At 45.4% G+C, this 18,219-nt stretch overlaps 1 protein-coding gene across 1 annotated transcript; it reads left to right on the plus strand.

The window, feature by feature from the left end:
* Position 1: 1 nt before the first annotated feature.
* Positions 2-11,550, plus strand: LSM1 (LSM1 homolog, mRNA degradation associated). Its single transcript, XM_045879848.3, has 4 exons — positions 2-227; positions 5,734-5,802; positions 7,153-7,268; positions 11,055-11,550. The coding sequence occupies exons 1-4, from the start codon at positions 182-184 to the stop codon at positions 11,223-11,225; spliced, it is 402 nt and encodes a 133-aa protein (XP_045735804.1). The 5' UTR covers positions 2-181; the 3' UTR covers positions 11,226-11,550.
* The last annotated feature ends 6,669 nt before the right edge of the window (positions 11,551-18,219 follow it).

Raw genomic sequence — 18,219 nt, forward strand, 5'->3', positions numbered from 1 at the left:
GTGGGAATAATATGGAGGCGTTTCCGGCAGGCCCCGGCTGCTGAAAGCCGGGGCAGTCGTGCTGCTCCTGGTCCGGGTTCCTGTCCCGGTCGCGCCCAGGCGGCGACTGTGGTCGGAGAAGGGAGGTGTTGGACGCACTGGCCCACCGCCGCTGTACACTGCAGCCTTATCTCAGCTCAAAATGAACTATATGCCCGGCACCGCCAGCCTCATAGAGGACATCGACAGTGAGTAGCTCGTCTCCTCTGGATGAAGTCTGGGCTGAGATCCTTCCTCCTGGGCGGGTACCTCTTCAGGGGGAGCTCGTGGAATGAGTCTTGGGCGGGGGGGGTGGTGTTTTTAGCACACTTCAGGGTGTTCGGCGTTGACATGTTCCACATGTGAGGGAAGAGCCACAAGACACTCGGTTTGCCCACCTCCTAGCCGACCATCTCTATCCTGCGTCTCGCAGCCTCCACCAGTCCCCGGGCCGATAAGCCACAAACTGTAGAATTCATTCCTCCTTTGGAGGGACGCGGCTGCTAAGACTCAAACATGAGAGTTGACCCTCCCCACGTCCACTATCTCCCACCTGCAATATATCGAAGTACCAGGTTGTTACTAGTGGATGAATGAGAATACTTAGAGAAAGGATTCATTAAGAAACGAAAATTATAAGATAACAGCGGTTGGACTTAATTGGCAGTAAACATAGGTTTTATGCTGTGTAGCCATTTGCAATGCAGGCTTTAGCACTTTCAGGTTATGGTAGTAGAAATCACTGCCAGACAAAGATATTGACTTCTGAAAAGGCTGAATCACTTCAAACTTATTTTTCTGTTCGGCAGTTTTCTTTTACTTGTATTAAGAAGACCTCCCTTTTTCCTGGTCATTGTCCTGAGGATGAGTTCAGTCCTGTACAAAAGAAAGACTCCTGTTTTTCCTTTTTCTAAACTCTCATCTGTGAATTATTCCTCAAGCAACATTTCCTAATCGTTTTAATCCTGTGGTCTGTCTCATTAACTTGTAATTGCTGCAAAATGGTTTACACAGTTCCAAACAAGTTAAAACAATCACAGTTACTATGTATGCAAATTTAAAAAGTGAGTCCATGGGGCGTCTGGCTGGCTCCCCCAGTAGAGCATGCGACTCTTGATCTCTTGGTTGTGAGTTCAGCACCACGTTGGGTGTAGAGATTAAAAATGAAATCCTTTAAAAAATAATAAAAAGTGAGTCTTTGATCATATTCTCCTTTTCTCGTTGTCTGAAATCATACTTTAAATCCAAATTAGTGATTTTGCTATTGAAAGAAAATGTAGTGTGAATTGGACCATATTTGTATATGAATAACAATTACACAAGCCCATCTGTACTATGTAATGAAATCTTCAATTTTAGTCACCTGTGGATGCCGTTTTGGCCCCATCTTTCATTTTATATATCTGATTTATGTGAGGGCCCTAATAATGCCATTCTACTAAAAATAATTTTTGTTCTCAAACCCTCTAACCCGTTCTTTGTAGACTCCAAGCCTCCTCCTTTACTGAAAAGTTTGAAACCATTTCTTATGCACCCTTCGCTGTCCCCACAACCACACACACTATTTCCTCCTCTCTCCTCAATCTTTCTACATATGCACCCATCCTCTCATCTGAGTAGGAAGTACTCCTCCCTTTCAGTCTGTGTCTTTTATTACTCTTCCCACTATTTCTTCTGTTAATACCCTTTTACTCTCCTATCTTCTCTCTCCCTCTGGATCCTTCCCTTCATGTATATTCTTGTCCATCTGTCTCATACTTTTTTCAGTTATGTCTCCTCATCAAACTCCCATCCCTTTTTCGTATCTTTACCCCCAAACCTTTTGAATCCTTTCCATTTTGACTCTACTTCCTGACCATCTACAGTAGACCTCCTCTGTAACCCCTGCAATCTGATTTTTGTTGTCATCACACTGCTGAAGCTGCATTCTTAAAAGGCAGCAGTTTGATGCATTCTTCTGGGTTCTTCCCTCCCCTCTGCAGTATTGTGATACTATTACCACTGGATTCTTAATATTCTTAATTCTGTTTTCTTGATTTCGCCAGCACTGGTACTTGCTGATTTTCTCACCTCTCCAACTCTTACTGTTCCCTAAAATAGGGGCCCCTTAGGTTCTATCTTTGGTCTTCCTCCTTTTTTTTTTTTTAAGATTTATTTATTTGAGAGAGCACGCATGGGGTGGGGGGTGGAGGGCAGAGGGAGAGAAAGAATCCCAAGTAGACTCCAGTCTGAGCGTGAAGCTCAATCCCAGGTCCCTGAGATCATGACGTGAGCTGAAATCAAGAGCCAGCCGCTCAACCAACGGAGCCACACAGGTGCTCCATGCTTCTTTCTTTAAATCTCTAGGAGAGGGGCTCCTGGGTGGCTCAGGCGTTAAGCGGCTGCCTTCAGCTCAGGTCATGATCCCAGGGTCCTGGGATCAAGCCCGCATCAGGCTCCCTGCTCAGCGGGAAGCCTGCTTCTCCCTTTCCCACTCCCCCTGCTGTGTTCCTGCTCTCACTATCTCTTCCTCTGTCAAATAATATATAAAATCTTTTTTTATAAAATAAATAAATAAATCTCTAGGAGAACTCCTGGACTTTAATAATTATATTTAATTATTTAATAATAAGTCCTCTTTGTGGACTTACCCAAAATTGCTCTAATTCTGACCTCTTTGACATTCCAGTCTTAGATTTCCAACTGCCTGTTGACAGTGTCCTGATTAACACTTCAGAATCACAAATAGCTAATAATCTTCCACCTTAAGCTTCTTTTATTGCCAACTTTTGGTAAATGATCCACCATAACATGATGACTCAAAATTCCTACATCTTGGGGTGCCTAGGGGTGCAGTCAGTTAAGCATCTGACTCTTGGTTTCAGCTCAGATTGTGATCTCAGGGTCATGAGATGGAGCCCCACATCAGGCTCCATGCAGAGTCTTCTTCTCAGAGTTTCTCTCTCCCTCTCCCTCTGTCCCCCCTCCAGCGTTTGCGCACTGGAGCAAGCTTTCGCTCGCTTGCTCTCCAATAAATAAATAAATCTTTAAAAAAATTCCTGCGTGTCCTTAACTCATTTCTTCAGCACCCCCCCACACACACACACAGTCACACCCCACCTTTACAAATTCCCATCACTTAGAACTACACAGTCTTGGGGCGCCTGGGTGGCTTAGTCAGTTAAGCAGCTACCTTCAGCTCAGGTCATGATCCCAGGGGCCTGGGATCAAGTCCCACATTGGGCTCCCTGCTCAGTGGGGAACCTGCTTCTCCCTCTGCCTGCCACTCTCTGCTTGTGCGCTCTCTCTTTCTCTCTCTCTTTCTTTCTTTCTGACAAATAAATAAAATCTTAAAAAAAAAAAAAAAACACAGTCTGGGGCATCTGGGTGACTCAGTCGGTTAAGAGTACAACTCTCGGGGCGCCTGGGTGGCTCTGTTGTTAAGCGTCTGCCTTCGGCTCAGGTCATGATCCCAGGGTCCTGGGATCGAGCCCCGCATCGGGGTCCCTGCTCCGTGGGAAGCTTGCTTCTCCCTCTTACACTCCCCTTGCTTGTGTTCCCTCTCGCGCTGTCTCTCTCTCTGTCAAATAAATAAATAAAATCTTTTTTAAAAAAAGGAGGAGTCCAACTCTTGGTTTCACCTCAGGTCCTGATCTCAGGGTCCCAGGATCAAGCCCCATGCTCTGCATTCAGTATGGAATCTGCTTGAGGATTCTCTCTCCCTCTCCCTCCCCCCCCCCCATAAGCATGCCTACACGTTCTTTCTCTCTCTCTCTCTCTCTCTAAGATAAATAAATAAATACATATTTTAAAAACAACAGAACTATACAGTCTTAGTTCTTTCAACTCTCCCTTCTCATTGGCCGTGGTGTAGGTTTCTTCTTCATGTCTTACATTCTGCTCTCCCTTTTCTGCCAGTTCAGTCTTCAAAGTTTTCTTGTGAAGCATAATCCAAACTCAACCTGCTTCTGGTACTTTGGGGACTTTATATCCTGTGACTTCCCTTTACACCCCCAATTTTTAGCCAAACATATGGATACGTACCAGCCTTTTTTTTTTTTTTTTTAAGATTTTATTTAGTCATTTGAGATACAGAGAGATAGAGAGAGCATGAGCAGGGGGAGAGGCAGAGGGAGAAGCAGGCTCCCCGCTGAGCCAGGAGCGGACGTGGGGCTCGATCCCAGGACCCTGGGATCATGACCTGGGCCGAAGGCAGACGCTTAACCATCTGAGCCACCCAGGCGTCCCACATACCAGCCTTTTTTTCCCCTGCTTCCTAAATTACAGATTCCCCTATCCCTTTCCCTGTCATTCATCCCAGAGGCCAAAAATTACCTATCTTTCGGGGCTCAACTCAGATACCTCCTCCAGCTAGATAGTTTCTTTCACATATAATTAAGATTTACTTTCTTGTGGTACTTAATTATAGCACAAGGAAGACTACAGATTCCTTCAAGGAAGAATCACTGTCTTATTTCTCTGTTATGTTTCCAGAAAGCACTTTATGCATAGCATTAAAGAAATTAATGAATGAATTTTGCTAGCTATTTTAGCAATTGGCTTATTGTCATTCTTCAGTGTCAGCTCAAAGTCACCTCTTTGGAGAGTTTTCCCCCAGCCACCCTGTCTTCTGTAGCTACTCCCTCTTTCTTCATCATATTATTCTGCTATCTTGTTTATTATTCCATTGTACTACTCACAGTAGGTTGGGATTTTTTTGTTTTTGTTTTTGTTTTTTACTTGCTCACCTTCCTCCACCAGGAATATAAGTTGATAAGGTGGTGACTTTCTGAGTGTTCTTCTCTACTGTATATCTAAGCTCCAGAGCAGCACATAGCTCTCAATAAATATTAAATTAATTTTTGCTCTAGCTGACTATCAGCATCCTTATTTACCTTTTGAATCTTTTTTTTAATTTAAAACCTTCCCTGACCCCAAGCACCTGGGTGGCTCAGTCGGTTAAGCGTCTGCCTTCAGCTCAGGTCATGATCCCAGAGTGCTGGGATCGAGTCCCGCATTGGGCTCCCTGGGCTCCCTACTCCGCGGGGAGCCTCCTTCTCCCTCTGCCTCCCTCTCTCTCATGAATAAATAAATAGAATCTTTTTAAAAAATAAAATAATAAAACAAAACCTTCCCTGATTCCAAAGTGTGAAATAGAAGCTCTTCTATAAGTTGAAAGGAAAATAATTCTAGTATTAAGATTATAAAGGTCATCTAGACTAAATTTCTCAATTTGTGGATATAGAAACTGACATGACACTGGGAGGGTTTAACTGCCAACATCAACATCTAGAGCTGGGAGTCAGGCTTCTAGGTCTAGCATCCAGTCCTTTGCCCACTCTGCCACCACAAATCTTGTCATCTAAACCCCAGGATGCCTTGGTCCTCCCTCTAATTTCCCAATAAACTGTGCCTTAAATACATTGGAAGAAGTGGTAGAGCTTAAACTGCTATTAACTTTTTTTTATTGTTAATCCTGTAAACCCACTGAAGCTAACAGTTCTCTCTTTAAGATTTTATTTATTTGAGAGAGAGAGGGAGGGAGAGTGAGCACAAGCAGGGGGAGTGGCAGGCAGAGGGAGAAGCAGGCTTCTCCCCGAGCAGGGAGCCCGATGCAGGACTTGATCCCAGGACCCTGGGATCATGACCTGAGCCAAAGGCAGCTGCTTAACTGACTGAGCCACCCAGGCACCCCAACAGTTATCATTTTTTAAAGATCTTTTTTCCTCTTCCCAGAAAAGCACTTGGTCCTGCTTCGAGATGGAAGGACGCTTATAGGTTTTTTAAGAAGCATTGATCAATTTGGTATGTACTAGTTACAGACTTTTCTATAGTGAAGAGCTGCTATTGTATGTTTGTGTTATTTCATGTTGAAATTTATTTATCTGCAACTTTTTCAAGTGTCTGGCATAATGGAATACTGTTTTAAGTCATTGCGTCATTGTTTTCTAAATTACGATTAGGTGATTCAAAAGCTAGTCTTTACAAGCTTGTATATCTAAAACTGGTTTTCAGCAGAACATTATGATTACAATGTTTTGGACTGTTTTTTTATTTTCCCCAGTAGAGGGAACCAAATGATAGAAATAAACTCAGTCCACTGAAAAAGCTGCTCATTTGTACATTGGTTTGGGAGCGACTACTCTTCAAAGCAGTTCCTGCACTGAAGGTAGTCCCTCCCTGTCCAATGAAAATTGGGTAGAAAGCATTTCCTGAAACATTTTTGGGGTCCCAACTTTAAGCTCAAGATTTTACATGTTAGGGATACATCAGACTCAAAGAGTCTCAGTCTTTGTTTTGCATCTTGCATTTTTCTAAAGAGATCCATATCTGCTTCTGTTTCGAGGAACTTCTCGGTTCATATCAACATTTGTTGGACATCTGCTAGTGGATTTGGGCATGAGGAAAAGTAACATAATTGAAATGCTTAGAGGAATTATAGAAGATAGCATAGATACTTTTCTTCAAAGAAGACAGTACCAATTTAAAAAAAAATTATTCTTAACAGACTGGGGTTCTGAATCTTAAGTCAAATTCATCAAATTACCTTGGGGGGAAAGTAGCAAATCCTGACTTTATTCTCAGATTACCAGGTACGGTTATCTCACAAAATGGAAAAAAAAAGGTTTTTGTGTATCATAATCCATGGATACCTGCACTGGGTTAAATGAATCCTAAGTACTGAAACAAAGTTAAATCTTTGGTAAATCATCATATACACATACCCACGCAACATAGGAAAACTGTTTTTTGTTTAAAAAAAAAAAGTTTTGACCTCTGCAGTTGTTTAGGTTTTAGAGTCTTCCAAGTGCCCTACCCCTTTATATTTTCTTATAGTCATGTCAATATTCACAATTACACTGATGTAAAGGAATTTAATTTTTGTAACTGATTCCCACCATCATTCATGCATTAGTACAACATAATCCCCAATATTCTCTGTTTGCAGTTTTTAGAAGTCTCTCAAGGAGTGTGTCTTAATAAAACAGGAGAAGACTGTTTAAAATTTTAGCTTTTCCCAGAATTTTTTTTAGAAAGTTTGGAAATCATGTTCAGCGAAATCTTTTCTACTCAAAATAACTGATTATTTGAGTTATGGACCTTTACCCAATAATTTGAACTAAATATCTTTGTTTCTTCCCTATGCACTTATAGCTAATTTAGTGCTACATCAGACTGTGGAGCGTATTCATGTGGGCAAAAAATACGGTGATATTCCTCGAGGGATTTTTGTGGTCAGAGGAGAAAATGTTGTCCTACTAGGAGAAATAGTAAGTGAAAACCGTTAAGCTGCTGTGGGTCTTGATAATCATACTAGTTAGGTTTCTTTTTGTCTTTTCAAGAAGGAAAAAATATATTTTCCACGTGGCACCCAGCTTCTCACAGAAACCACCACATTAGCTTAGGAAAGCTACAGGTGTAAAAGGAAAACTACAGAGAATAATTAACTTTGTTTCAGTGCCTCTTGGCATTTTAAACATTTTGATCCCATTAGCAGCAAAGTATCATTAATTTTACCTGATGTAAAAGTAGCATACTGTACAAACGTGTTCATTAATATATTATTTGTGCTATCTCTAATAGCAGAAAATTGAAAAACGTAATATCAAACAGATGAATAATTCAATAAAGTATGATATATATACATTAGAATATTTTGCAGTCATTTAAACAATTGGTTACAAGTAGATTTTCATGACATAAAGCTAATGAGCAATGCTTGGGGGAAAGACACATTGCATATACATCATGATGTCCTGTTTTTTAAAGGGGGAGGGGAAGGAAAGAAGGGGGCTGTAGGAGAAGCCTTTCTGTTAACTCCTGAGAATGGAGCTTAGCCTCACTTGGATCCTTAGCTCACAACCAAAGAGGATACCTCTGTATGCCGGGAAGACCAGTTGGCAGGTGGAAAGTTAAGTCTTCTAAAGTGTTGTTGCTATAGGTCTGTGTGTGTGTGTGTGTGTGTGTGTACATACATAACCATGCATATACACATATACATATATTTAGGCATATAAATATACACACAAAAAACTATTAGAAAACTATATAGCTAATAGAAGTGCTCAGACCTTTTTTTTTTTTTTTTTTGGCTTTTTAGGTTTTTATTTTAATTCCAGTTAGTTAACATACAGTAGTTGTTGTTTGTTTGTTGGTTAAAGATTTTATTTTTAAGTAATTTCTACATCCAGTGTGGGGCTCAAACTCACAACCCCGAGATCAAGAGTCGCATGCTCCTCCAACTGATCAGCCAGGCGCCCCAGCATACAGTGTTATATTAGTTTCAGGTGTACAATACAGTGATTCTCAGACATTTTTAAAAGAAGATAAAACTTGATTTCATGTTTTATATAAAATATTTACATAAAAAGAAAAATACCTTATTTAAAACCTTTGGCTTTGCATCTGATTATTGAGTTTGCCAGGAGTATCAAACATTTTGGCGTTTGCTTAATTTTATCCTTTTCTACTTTGTCAAGTTTCCAGTATAGTTTCTCAATACCTAACCACATCTTAAGTCAGGTTTACAGAAGTCTTTGGAGTGGAGTGGTTTGGTCTGTAGCAACTTTTAACAATAAGCCGTGTGAGAAAGTAAGGAGATAATCTGCTAGGGTCAGGTTGGCCTAGAGACCTCAAGGTGAAACAGTTAACTAGAGAGGACGAATCAATACTGTCAATAACAGTATTGCTAAGTGCTGCTATGAAATGTAGGAAGTATTTTTTTCTAATTTTTACAGTGTTTTTGTGATGGATATTTTCGGTTCAGTAGATCATTTTTTGCATGTTTCAGCGGTAGAAGTTGTCGTCTCGTTGTAATACATAGAGGTTGAAATACAGCACTCTAGTACCATGCAGTGTGGGGAGTGGCGGGAGAAACCGACTATAACGTGCTCTGCCGGTATATGAAGAGGGGCTCACCCATCTCTGGACAGTAGGAGTATGAGTGATTCTTTTCCCCTTTGTTTATGCTTTTCTCAATTTAATTTTTAAAGAGGAAACATGACTTTGCTCTCAGGAGAAAAGATTTAAGGTAAAATATTTACACGTACTCTGCTTCAGTTTTATAGTCGTGGACACCACAGAAATGCTGGGTGTGCCAGTTACATTGGCACACATGGGCCTCTGTGTGGATGTAGATGTATGTGAGGAGATGGAGGGAACTTGCATTTGTTCTTGAAGATTCGTTGTTTCCTGGCAGCCCTTTTGGGGAGACAGTACTCTAGTATGTTCATGGTTTGGATGCTGCAGAATTTTTACAGTGGTGCCACTGAAGCCTTGTGGTTCAGGAATGCTTATACAGCTGTATGAATCAGTAGTCAGTGTGGCGAAATCAAGTCCCAGCCCTAGAGAAACTCATGCCCAGAAACCAGTTAAGGGCTGTAAACATCTGTGGTTTAGGAAGTCCCTGGATTCGGCCTCAAGGGTGATGATGCACACAGCCTTAAGTAATAAGACTGATTGTTGGGAATTGGCATCATCATAACCACATGACTAGCTCCATGAATAACATATTGAAAAGTCCAAGAGGCAGGACACCACGCTAAGAACATTGTCTTCCCTTCAGCTGCTACCCATGGATTGTGAGGGCGGGTTATACTTGATAAGATATATTTTGCCCAGTGCAGCTAACATTTGAGCCAAGGCAGGACTTGCTTATATAATTTGTGTGGCTTTCATTCTAGCCTCTCTGGTGAAGATCTTCCAGCTGATATCACTGCCTGTGGGTCCTGAGCCTTGGCAGCACATGGGGCGTTAGTGCCCAGTGGTAGGCTGCAGCGTCTGGAGGGTTTGTGTATGTGTTGATGCCTTCCCAGAATTTTATGATTCAAAATCACAGAGGAAGATAAGAAATAAGAATACCTTGTATATATAATCTTTCCATGTTACAGAAACGCAGAATAGTACCTGTATGTTCATTTTAAGGAGAATAAGTTGAATCTGGATAGTGAAATACTTTTATAACAAGGTTCTGCATTGTAAGATTAGTTACCAAATATTTGTAAGGTGTTCAGACATAAAAATATTAAGCATAGGGGCAACCTGGGTGGCTTAGTCTGTTGAGCATCCAACTCTTGATCTCAGCTCAGGTCCTGATCTCAGGGTGAGTTCGAGCCCCACGTTAGACTCTGCACTAGGTGTGGAGCCTACTTAAAAAAAGTAAGCATATTATGCCAGAATAAATGAAAAAATGACAGTTAATATTTGCATCATAGGGGTTTTTTAAGTCAATATATACATGGAAAAATTAGAAGGATATTCACCAAAATACTATTGTTCCATAATGGAATTATGGATAAATAAGAAAATTTTTCTTTCTGCTTGTCTGTTTTCTAAATTTCATACAGTGAGCATGTATTTTTAAAATAAGAGAAAAAATAACTTTTTTTTTTTAAACAAAAATATTTTAAATTAAAACAGTGGAGAAATATATTGGAGCCAAACTGGTTTAGTAACCTAACTGGTCTACTGAGGTTTTCTCTAGAAGATTTGTTGCCATAGAGGGGGAAAGAATCTTGCGTTATAATTTAAAGACTCCTAGTTAATGGAACAGGGGCAGTTTATTGTCTTTGGGGGGCAAGGGGGCGCTTCTTTGAATCAGTGTTCTCTACCTTCTTAGTGAGCCCCAACCACCAGCAATTAAGCTGACTTTGATAATGGAAAACTACAAAACTTACCTAAAGCCATCTTGGCCTCAGGAACTTCTCTCTTGGAGAGAAGCCTGTTGAGGCTGGGGAGATAGCTATTCATACATATACACATATATATATAATTTTTTTTAAGAAAAGCAGTCCTTGAGTAATGTAGGACTTGAGATAACGTAAAGCTTTGTGAGACACACTGATACCGTGTTACCACATTCACATAAGTATATATTCTGTAGTAGTGTTGCCAGCCCCCCTGGTAGCCACTCTGTCCCCAGGAGAAGGGTATTTCAGCCCTGTCACAATTATGAAAAATAACCCAAGCCTGACCCAGGAATCCAGTTGCCTTAAGGTCTGTAATATTTTCTATTCTCGGTGGTCAGTCGAAGATTTTCAACCCTGCTTATTTTGTAGGACTTGGAAAAGGAGAGTGACACACCCCTCCAGCAAGTGTCTATTGAAGAAATCCTAGAAGAACAAAGGGTAGAACAGCAGACCAAGCTGGAAGCCGAGAAGCTGAAAGTTCAAGCGCTGAAGGATCGCGGTCTCTCCATTCCTCGGGCAGATACCCTGGATGAGTATTAAGTCCTTTGCTCGGAGGCCTTTGCTCTTGGGGAGCAGGGCCTGTCACTGAACGAAAGTCACACATTTGACTAGAGACTGTAGAGTTTTGCAAAGTCCTGCTTATTTTGAATTCTTTCACATGTGCAACATGAAGAAATCATGTGGCTTTTTTTTTCCTTTTTAATGACAAAAATCATTGTTTAAGAAAAAAGCAGTGGCAAGGACTCCTTTCACACGGCACTGTGGAGCTGGCAACTACTTTATATTGCTTGTCTTGTCCCAAATTAGCGTTCGCAGGGGAGACATTCTTCATTTACTTGTAAATAAAATAAAAATCTCAAGACTCGTTTTATTTCCTAAGTTTGAGTTGCCTCCAGTGAACAGACAAAACTAAGTTTCTGCTCTCAAAGATATAGGCTGTCCACACACGGGATTTCTCCCTTCAGTGACGATTCCAAGTTGCTCGTTACTGATGAAGGAATATTTGCATCCTAAATACCTTGCAGGTCCTCCCCTCTCCGCTTTTCATGTTTTTGTCTGGTAAGAAAAACACATTTTCAGGCTTGAGGAAAGAGCTTTCAGTCAAGTTTTGCAGTTACTGGTGGCACCAGAAGCCTCGGTTTTGAGAGGCTGTGCTGGCTGTTCGTGCTTCACCAGCAGCTTCTCGAACTCCATTCCCAGGAGATCCAGCACTTTACTAAAGTTAACACACAACAAGGGACAAGACCCATCACCCACCTTAGAAAAGCATGTGTCACTTTAAGAAGAGTCAGCAGAATTACATTCGTTTTCCTGACACCTCTGTTTCAGGACATCTGACACCTTCAAGAAATTTGCTTCGCTAGAATATCTTGTTTTTTCCAACCTCCTTCAAACAATTCCAAATGCAGTAACAAGCAAGAATTACGGTTTATGAGAAAAAGGCACTTAATTTCCACTTAATTTCAGACTCCACCTCAGTTCACACTTTTCTATTATTTTTAGTAGTTTCTTCCAGTAGGGGTTCCCATGAGACTGCTTTCTAGGGAGACAAATAAGGACGATCTACCAAAGCTCCTTTTCTGAAAAAATTGAATACAGAAGCCTATCTCTTTCTCTTCCAGCTGTTCTTTTTCCCTTTCCTTGGCTCTTGACCTTATATTACAGGCTCTTACGATTTAAACCACAGCTTTAGAGCACCTGGGTGGCTCAGTCGGGCGTCTGCCTTTGGCTCAGGTCAGGATCCCACGTCGGGCTTCCTGCTCAGCAGGGAGTCTGCTTCTCCCTCCCCCTGCTCCTGCTCTCTCGCTCTCAAATAGGTAAAATCTTTTTAAATAAACCAGTCACAGCCTTCCCCAGCTCTGACAACTAACAGGCCCTGGATACTTGTCCATTGTGCAGGGCTTTTCAGGGAAGCCATGTCCAAGTGAATCGCAGAGGTGTTAGAGGTGAAGACGGCTGGGAAGTGGTCTCGTTTTGCTGACGAGTAGAGGCTGGTGGGCTCAGGCAGAGGCCATACAGATAGCAGACGCACCGGGCAACCTCTGGTCGCAGCCATACGTACATGAGATTCATGGCCCCGCTGCACAGCTCAAGAGTCAATCCCAATGGGGCGCCTGGGTGGCTCAGGCGTTGAGCGTCCACCTTTGGCTCAGGTCATGGTCCCAGGGTCCTGGGATCGAGTCCCGCATCGGGCTCCCTGCTCTGCGGGAAGCCTGCTTCTCCCTCTCCCGCTCCCCCTGCTTGTGTTCCCTCTCTCGCTGTGTCTCTCTCTGCCAAATAAATAAAATCTTAAAAAAAAAGTCAATCCTAGGAATCGTACCGGGCAAGAAATGCTAGAGGAGAGGCAGTTAACAAACAGTTCCACACCTCCATTCTCCCACAAAAGAAGCTCTACATATGTGCGTCTCGGGGGGCACATTTCTCCTTTCAAAAAGGCATGCTACGAGAGCAGCTCCAGCCGCCTTCCGTTCGCATTAGGAGCCAGGATTCCCAGTGAGGGGCAGAGAAGTCATCTTGGCCGTAGATGCTGCAGGCCGGTGCCCCGATGCTGAAACAGTCCTCCAGCTTCAAGCGAAAAGCAGCACAGTAGTCTGAGCCGTCCCCTTGGGGTTAATGTGAGCTGAGCAGGAGTGTCACCTGAGATAAAAGCTCACGTGCACACGTGCTCTACCAGGGCCAATTGGTTCCTAAAGGTGACCCTTGAACAATGCAGGGGTCAGGAACACAGCCCCCCACACAGTCATAAATCCCCATGTAACTCCTGACTCCCCTAAAACTTAACTACTAAGAGCCTACTGTTGACTGAAAGCCTTACCCATAATAAACAACTGATTAACACAGGGACGCCTGGGTGGCTTGGTCGGTTGAGCATCAGCTTTGGGCTCAGGTCATGATCTCGGGGTCCTGGGATGGAGCCCCGCATCAGGCTCCTTGCTCAGCGGGGAGCCTGCTTCTCCCTCTGCCTCTGCCGCTCCCCCTGCTTGTGCTCTCTCGCTCGCTCTCTGTCAAATAAAATCTTTAAACATTTGATTAACACATATTTTGTATGTTACATGTATTATATACTGTATTCTTTCAATAAAGTAGGCTAGAGAAAATGTTACTAAAAAACATCATAAGAGGAGGGCGCCTGGGTGGCTCAGTCAGTTAAGCGGCGGGCTCTTGGTTTCGGCTCAGGTCATGATCTCAGGGTCCTGTGGTCCAGCCCTGTGCTGGGGTTGAGCCCTGCGTCGTGGGGCTCTGCGTGCTCAGCAAGGAATCAGCTTGAGGATTCTCTCTCCCTCTCCCTCTGCCCCTCCCCTCCTCTGAAATAATCTTTTAAAAAATCATGAGAAAATACATTTACAGTACTATACTGTATTTATCAAAATAAGCACCTCTTAAGCGTACCTGCGCAGCTCAAACACATGTTGTTCGAGGGTCGACTGCACCTTAAATCCAAGAGAGGTCAGGCTTTTGCCAGTGAGACTGAACATGAGGACAACTGGACCCACTGAGCAACCAACAGGAGTAATTAGTAGAAATCCTTGTGCTGAATGTGGAAATGTGCTCTTACTGTAGGGCGGCCTTCACCGCAGACCACAGACCCCAGGTGTGAAGAGTGGAAGTACTTGGTGTAAAAATGTCTGGAAGAGCATCCCAGGGCAACAGGGGGTTGGGGATGGGGGAGGACTCGTCAGGGGTGTTGGAAGGAAAGAACATACTCTTCAGCCTGTTTTCCTCCCAACTGCAGTGCCCCCCACCCCCATCTGGCCCATCACCCTCCGGTGCCACCCCCCCCCCCCCAATAAGGAGAGCTGCCTTCTAACAACTAAGCAGGTCTTGTATCCAGTTAAGTGAACCAAGATCGAAAGCAACTTTTCCTATCCCCTTCCCAAGATCCTCCAGCCTGAAAGAATTGGAAAACCAGCTCTAGGCAATGGAGCGTGTCTCTTACTCATCTGGGTGGGTGTGCCTGGGTTAGGACTCCTCTACCTGTCTCCGCCTCAGGTTCTGCCTGGGCTCCCTGGAAGCAGAGGATGAAATCAAGTTCTTTTCTTTCCTCCTGCCTCATTTCACCGCTCTGCCTCTTTTCCCCCCTCTCAGCCTATATTGTACCCATTCTCCTTTTTTTAAAAAAAAAAAAATGTTTTTCTGGGCGCCTGGATGGCTCAGTCGGTTAAGCATCTGCCTTTGGCTCAGGTCATGATCGCGGAGTCCCAGGATTGAGTCCCACACTCAGCAGGGAGTCTGCTTTTCCCTCTGACCCTCCCCCTTCTCGTGCTTGCTTGCTCGCTCTCTCTCTCTCTCAAATAAATAAATCTTTCCCAAAAAATGTTTTTCCTAACTCCAGCTCCTCAGTAGCGGTTGCTGCCACTTGGCTGGTAACGGCCTCAGATACCGCTGCTCTGGGCAGCCAGCGAGCCCGTAGCAAGGACAAAAAGGAAGAACGAGGGCTCAGTGTAGCTCAAGGTCAGATATCCAGATGGCCTGGGAATTTATCTCTAAGACCAGATTTTATTGACGTATAATTTATACATAGTAAAATCCCCTCTTTCAGGGCATAGCTCTATGAGTTAACAACTGCATATAGTTATGTGCCCACCACCCCTGCCCCTTTGAACTTAACTTCTCCCTCCTTCCCGGCCCCTGGCAACCACTGACCTGTTTCCTGTTGCTATAGTTTATGTTGGCAACTAATACAAAATTTTCTTAAAATACTGTACAGGTCAAAAAAAAAGAAAAAAATCAGGAAGGTTAAATTTAGCCCACCCACCTTCCATTTGCTCTTCTGGTTTAGGCTGTTCCAAAAGGCAGAAAGCTTTGTGTTCCCTGCCCAAATCTCTGGGCAAGGAGACCTAAAGCCTGGCTTACCTGCGGAGACAGAGAGTGAAGGGGCAACAAGGAACCAAATATAGTTTGAATAAGTCGTTCATCGCCCTAAGTTTGTTGATGACTTCTATATGCCAGGATTGACAGGCTATGAGAGGCAACTCTTGGCCCCGGTTTCCAGAGAGAACCACGAGGGTTTTTTTTAAAGATTTATTCATCCATTTTAGAGAGAGAGAGCATGAGCAGGAGGGTCAGAGGGAGAGGGAGAGAGAATCTCAAGCGGACTCCCCGCAGAGCATGGAGCCCTCCTCGGGCCGGTTTTGCTGAGAATCTAAAACTCTAAAATAGTAGTCTTTTTAAAAAGGGGTGTGTGGGAGGGAGGGGCGGGAGGCCAGTAGTCTTACTGATGCTGTGCTACACGTTTATTGAGGGGGCCCAAAGGAAAAAGTACCGAATTCTAGTTAAAGAGCAGAGCGAGGTGGGGCCCAAGCGGAAGCCTTGAGGGCACGGATGCTGTGAGCTACCTGGATGCAGAGAAGGTGTGCACGGGGCAGACAGCCCGCAGGCCCCAGAGAAGACAGCCGGGGTGGGAGACACTGGAGGGCCCGGAGATTGGGCTGAGAAGGCCGGACTTTCTCTTGCGGGTTCCTGCTGTATTGTCACCTGATGGCAGCCTTCTCACCACCCTGAGAGGGTCACACAAAGGGAAAGGAAAATACACCCCCATTTCACAGACCAGGACGTTGGGACGGAAGGAGTGAGAGGCTGGCAATCGGGAAGCAAGAGGCAGATGGGGGGGTGGTGCTGGGAGCCTGCTGAGGTGCAACACCCACATGTCCTCCACTCCCCAGCCTCTCCACACGGCCAGCCCAGCCCCGGCGACCCTGGGGACGCCCCGTGCACACCTCCTCTGAGCGGGGGCCCAGACAGCTCCGTCGCCTGCAGGGGAATCTTCCCGTGCACCCCCTCTTGGTACTCCACCTCCCACCACTCCCTACAACCTGCTGTGGAGCAACCCTCGGATCCTTTCTCTGGGCTGCTGGCCAGATGCTCTCCCCGGAACCCCCGCACCCCATCCTCGATCTCAAACCCAGCACCTCCTAACCGCACTTCCCACGCTCAGCTCGGATGTCCCTTCCTTCCAGAAGCCTTCCTGCCCACTCTGCCTTCCCACTGTGTGGTGAGGCCCTCCACCCTCTGTACTTCCAAACTCCTCCTTGGCTCCCCGACTCTCCTCCTGGGCCACATGGTTCATTTTCCCTCGCAAGGGCAGAGCCACACAGTGGACACTCAACAACGGGGTGTTGAAGGACTGAGTGCTCCCAAGCGCTGCCTCCCTCCCGCGCTCCACACCGTCTGAGCCGGACCTCTGGTCGCCTTTCTCCCTGGCCTGCCTTGTCCACCCTGTCTCCTCCCCTGGGGCTTCTGCCCTCCTCAAAAAGCAAAGCCAGACACAGATAACGTCCAGAGCCAGAGGAACCACCTTACTGCTCAGGGGGACAGTGAGAGTTAACTACTCATTGGTCCTGGAAACGATGAGGAAGGGAAGACGAGGGCCTTGGCCTTGGGGGAGGTCACCAGCACCCCTCCCTGAGTCAGTGGCAGCTCTGACATCAGCAGCAGCTGTGTGCTTGGATCCTGCAGTCTCCCCAGCCCAGCTCCTCCCCGCTCACGGTGGCCATAACTCTCCCCAGGATGGCAACAGCAGGGCCTTGAACATTATCTGCATGGCCTGTCCCATAATAACCCCCTCCTGCCCCCCGCCACCTCCACTGAGGGGCACATGTGCTTGAGGGCGCACGTGTCCACGCGGCAAGGAGAAGCCGGGAGGAGCTGCTATTCAGCCCTCTCAGCGTGCCCTCTGCACCCTCTCTTCCAGCTGTGAAAGTTTCAGTCCCCCCACCCCTCACACAGGCCTCCCCCTTTGGTGCTGTCTTCCCTGGGACTCTGCAAGGGCTGGACACAAAGCCTACAGGCTGGTTTTCTCAGCCAAAGACATACTACACCCCCACCTTCCCCAGCTGGTCACCCCATAGAGGAGGAGGAAGAGCCTGCTCTGCGCCCTGCCTGGAGCTGAGTGCGGGGGATGAGGGGAAGCGGACAGAGTGCCTGCCTCAGGGAGAAACAGTCCCATGGAGGAGACAAGCAAACACACCCAAGCCATTCTACAAATCAGGACCGAGATGACGCACACCTCCCGTGGCAGTGATCGTGAGGGTGTGAGATGGAGGAACAGGCCATTCCACAAGGCTGCAGTGATCGAGGAAGGCTCCCCAGAGGAAGAGGGCCCCAGCGGGCCTCGAGAAATGGGCCGGGGGACCTCCAGGCAGCCACTGCTCAGAGAGGAGCCCAGGACAAGGGCCCCTGGATCGCTGGACCCTTCCCACTCCTCATGAGGGGTTGATGGAGGGTGGCGGGTGAGACTCACTCTGTTATGCCTGGGCTCTGGGCGACGGCCAGCTCTGAGCAGGTCCTGTCCCTTTCATCCTTTCTGTGGTGAGGGAGCCAGCGGGAGCCCGTAGGCTTCTGCTACTGCTCCCCACTTTGTAGGCCTTCCCGCCCTGCCTCGGGGCAGTGGTGACAGGACACAGAACTCTCTCACAAGGCGGGCAGGCCCTGGGCCAGGGGCCACACTAGTGTGATTCTCTTGACCCCTGATATTCCTGCTGGGTGAATCTAGCTTAGAAGCAACCTCAAGTTCAATCTTAAAGGGAAAAGATTC

Source organism: Mirounga angustirostris, unplaced genomic scaffold (assembly GCF_029215605.1).
Source record: "Mirounga angustirostris isolate CCGP_5_RB_7025 unplaced genomic scaffold, mMirAng1.0.hap1 SCAF_2, whole genome shotgun sequence".
Taxonomy (NCBI): Eukaryota; Metazoa; Chordata; class Mammalia; order Carnivora; family Phocidae; genus Mirounga; species Mirounga angustirostris.

Bases quoted from the DNA above. Each gene is read 5' to 3' on its own strand.
- LSM1 (XM_045879848.3), top strand. From the start codon at position 182: ATGAACTATATGCCCGGCACCGCCAGCCTCATAGAGGACATCGACA. The intron at 5,803-7,152 runs GTATGTACTAGT...ATGCACTTATAG, and splicing joins AAGAAGCATTGATCAATTTG to CTAATTTAGTGCTACATCAG. The intron at 7,269-11,054 runs GTAAGTGAAAAC...CTTATTTTGTAG, and splicing joins TTGTCCTACTAGGAGAAATA to GACTTGGAAAAGGAGAGTGA.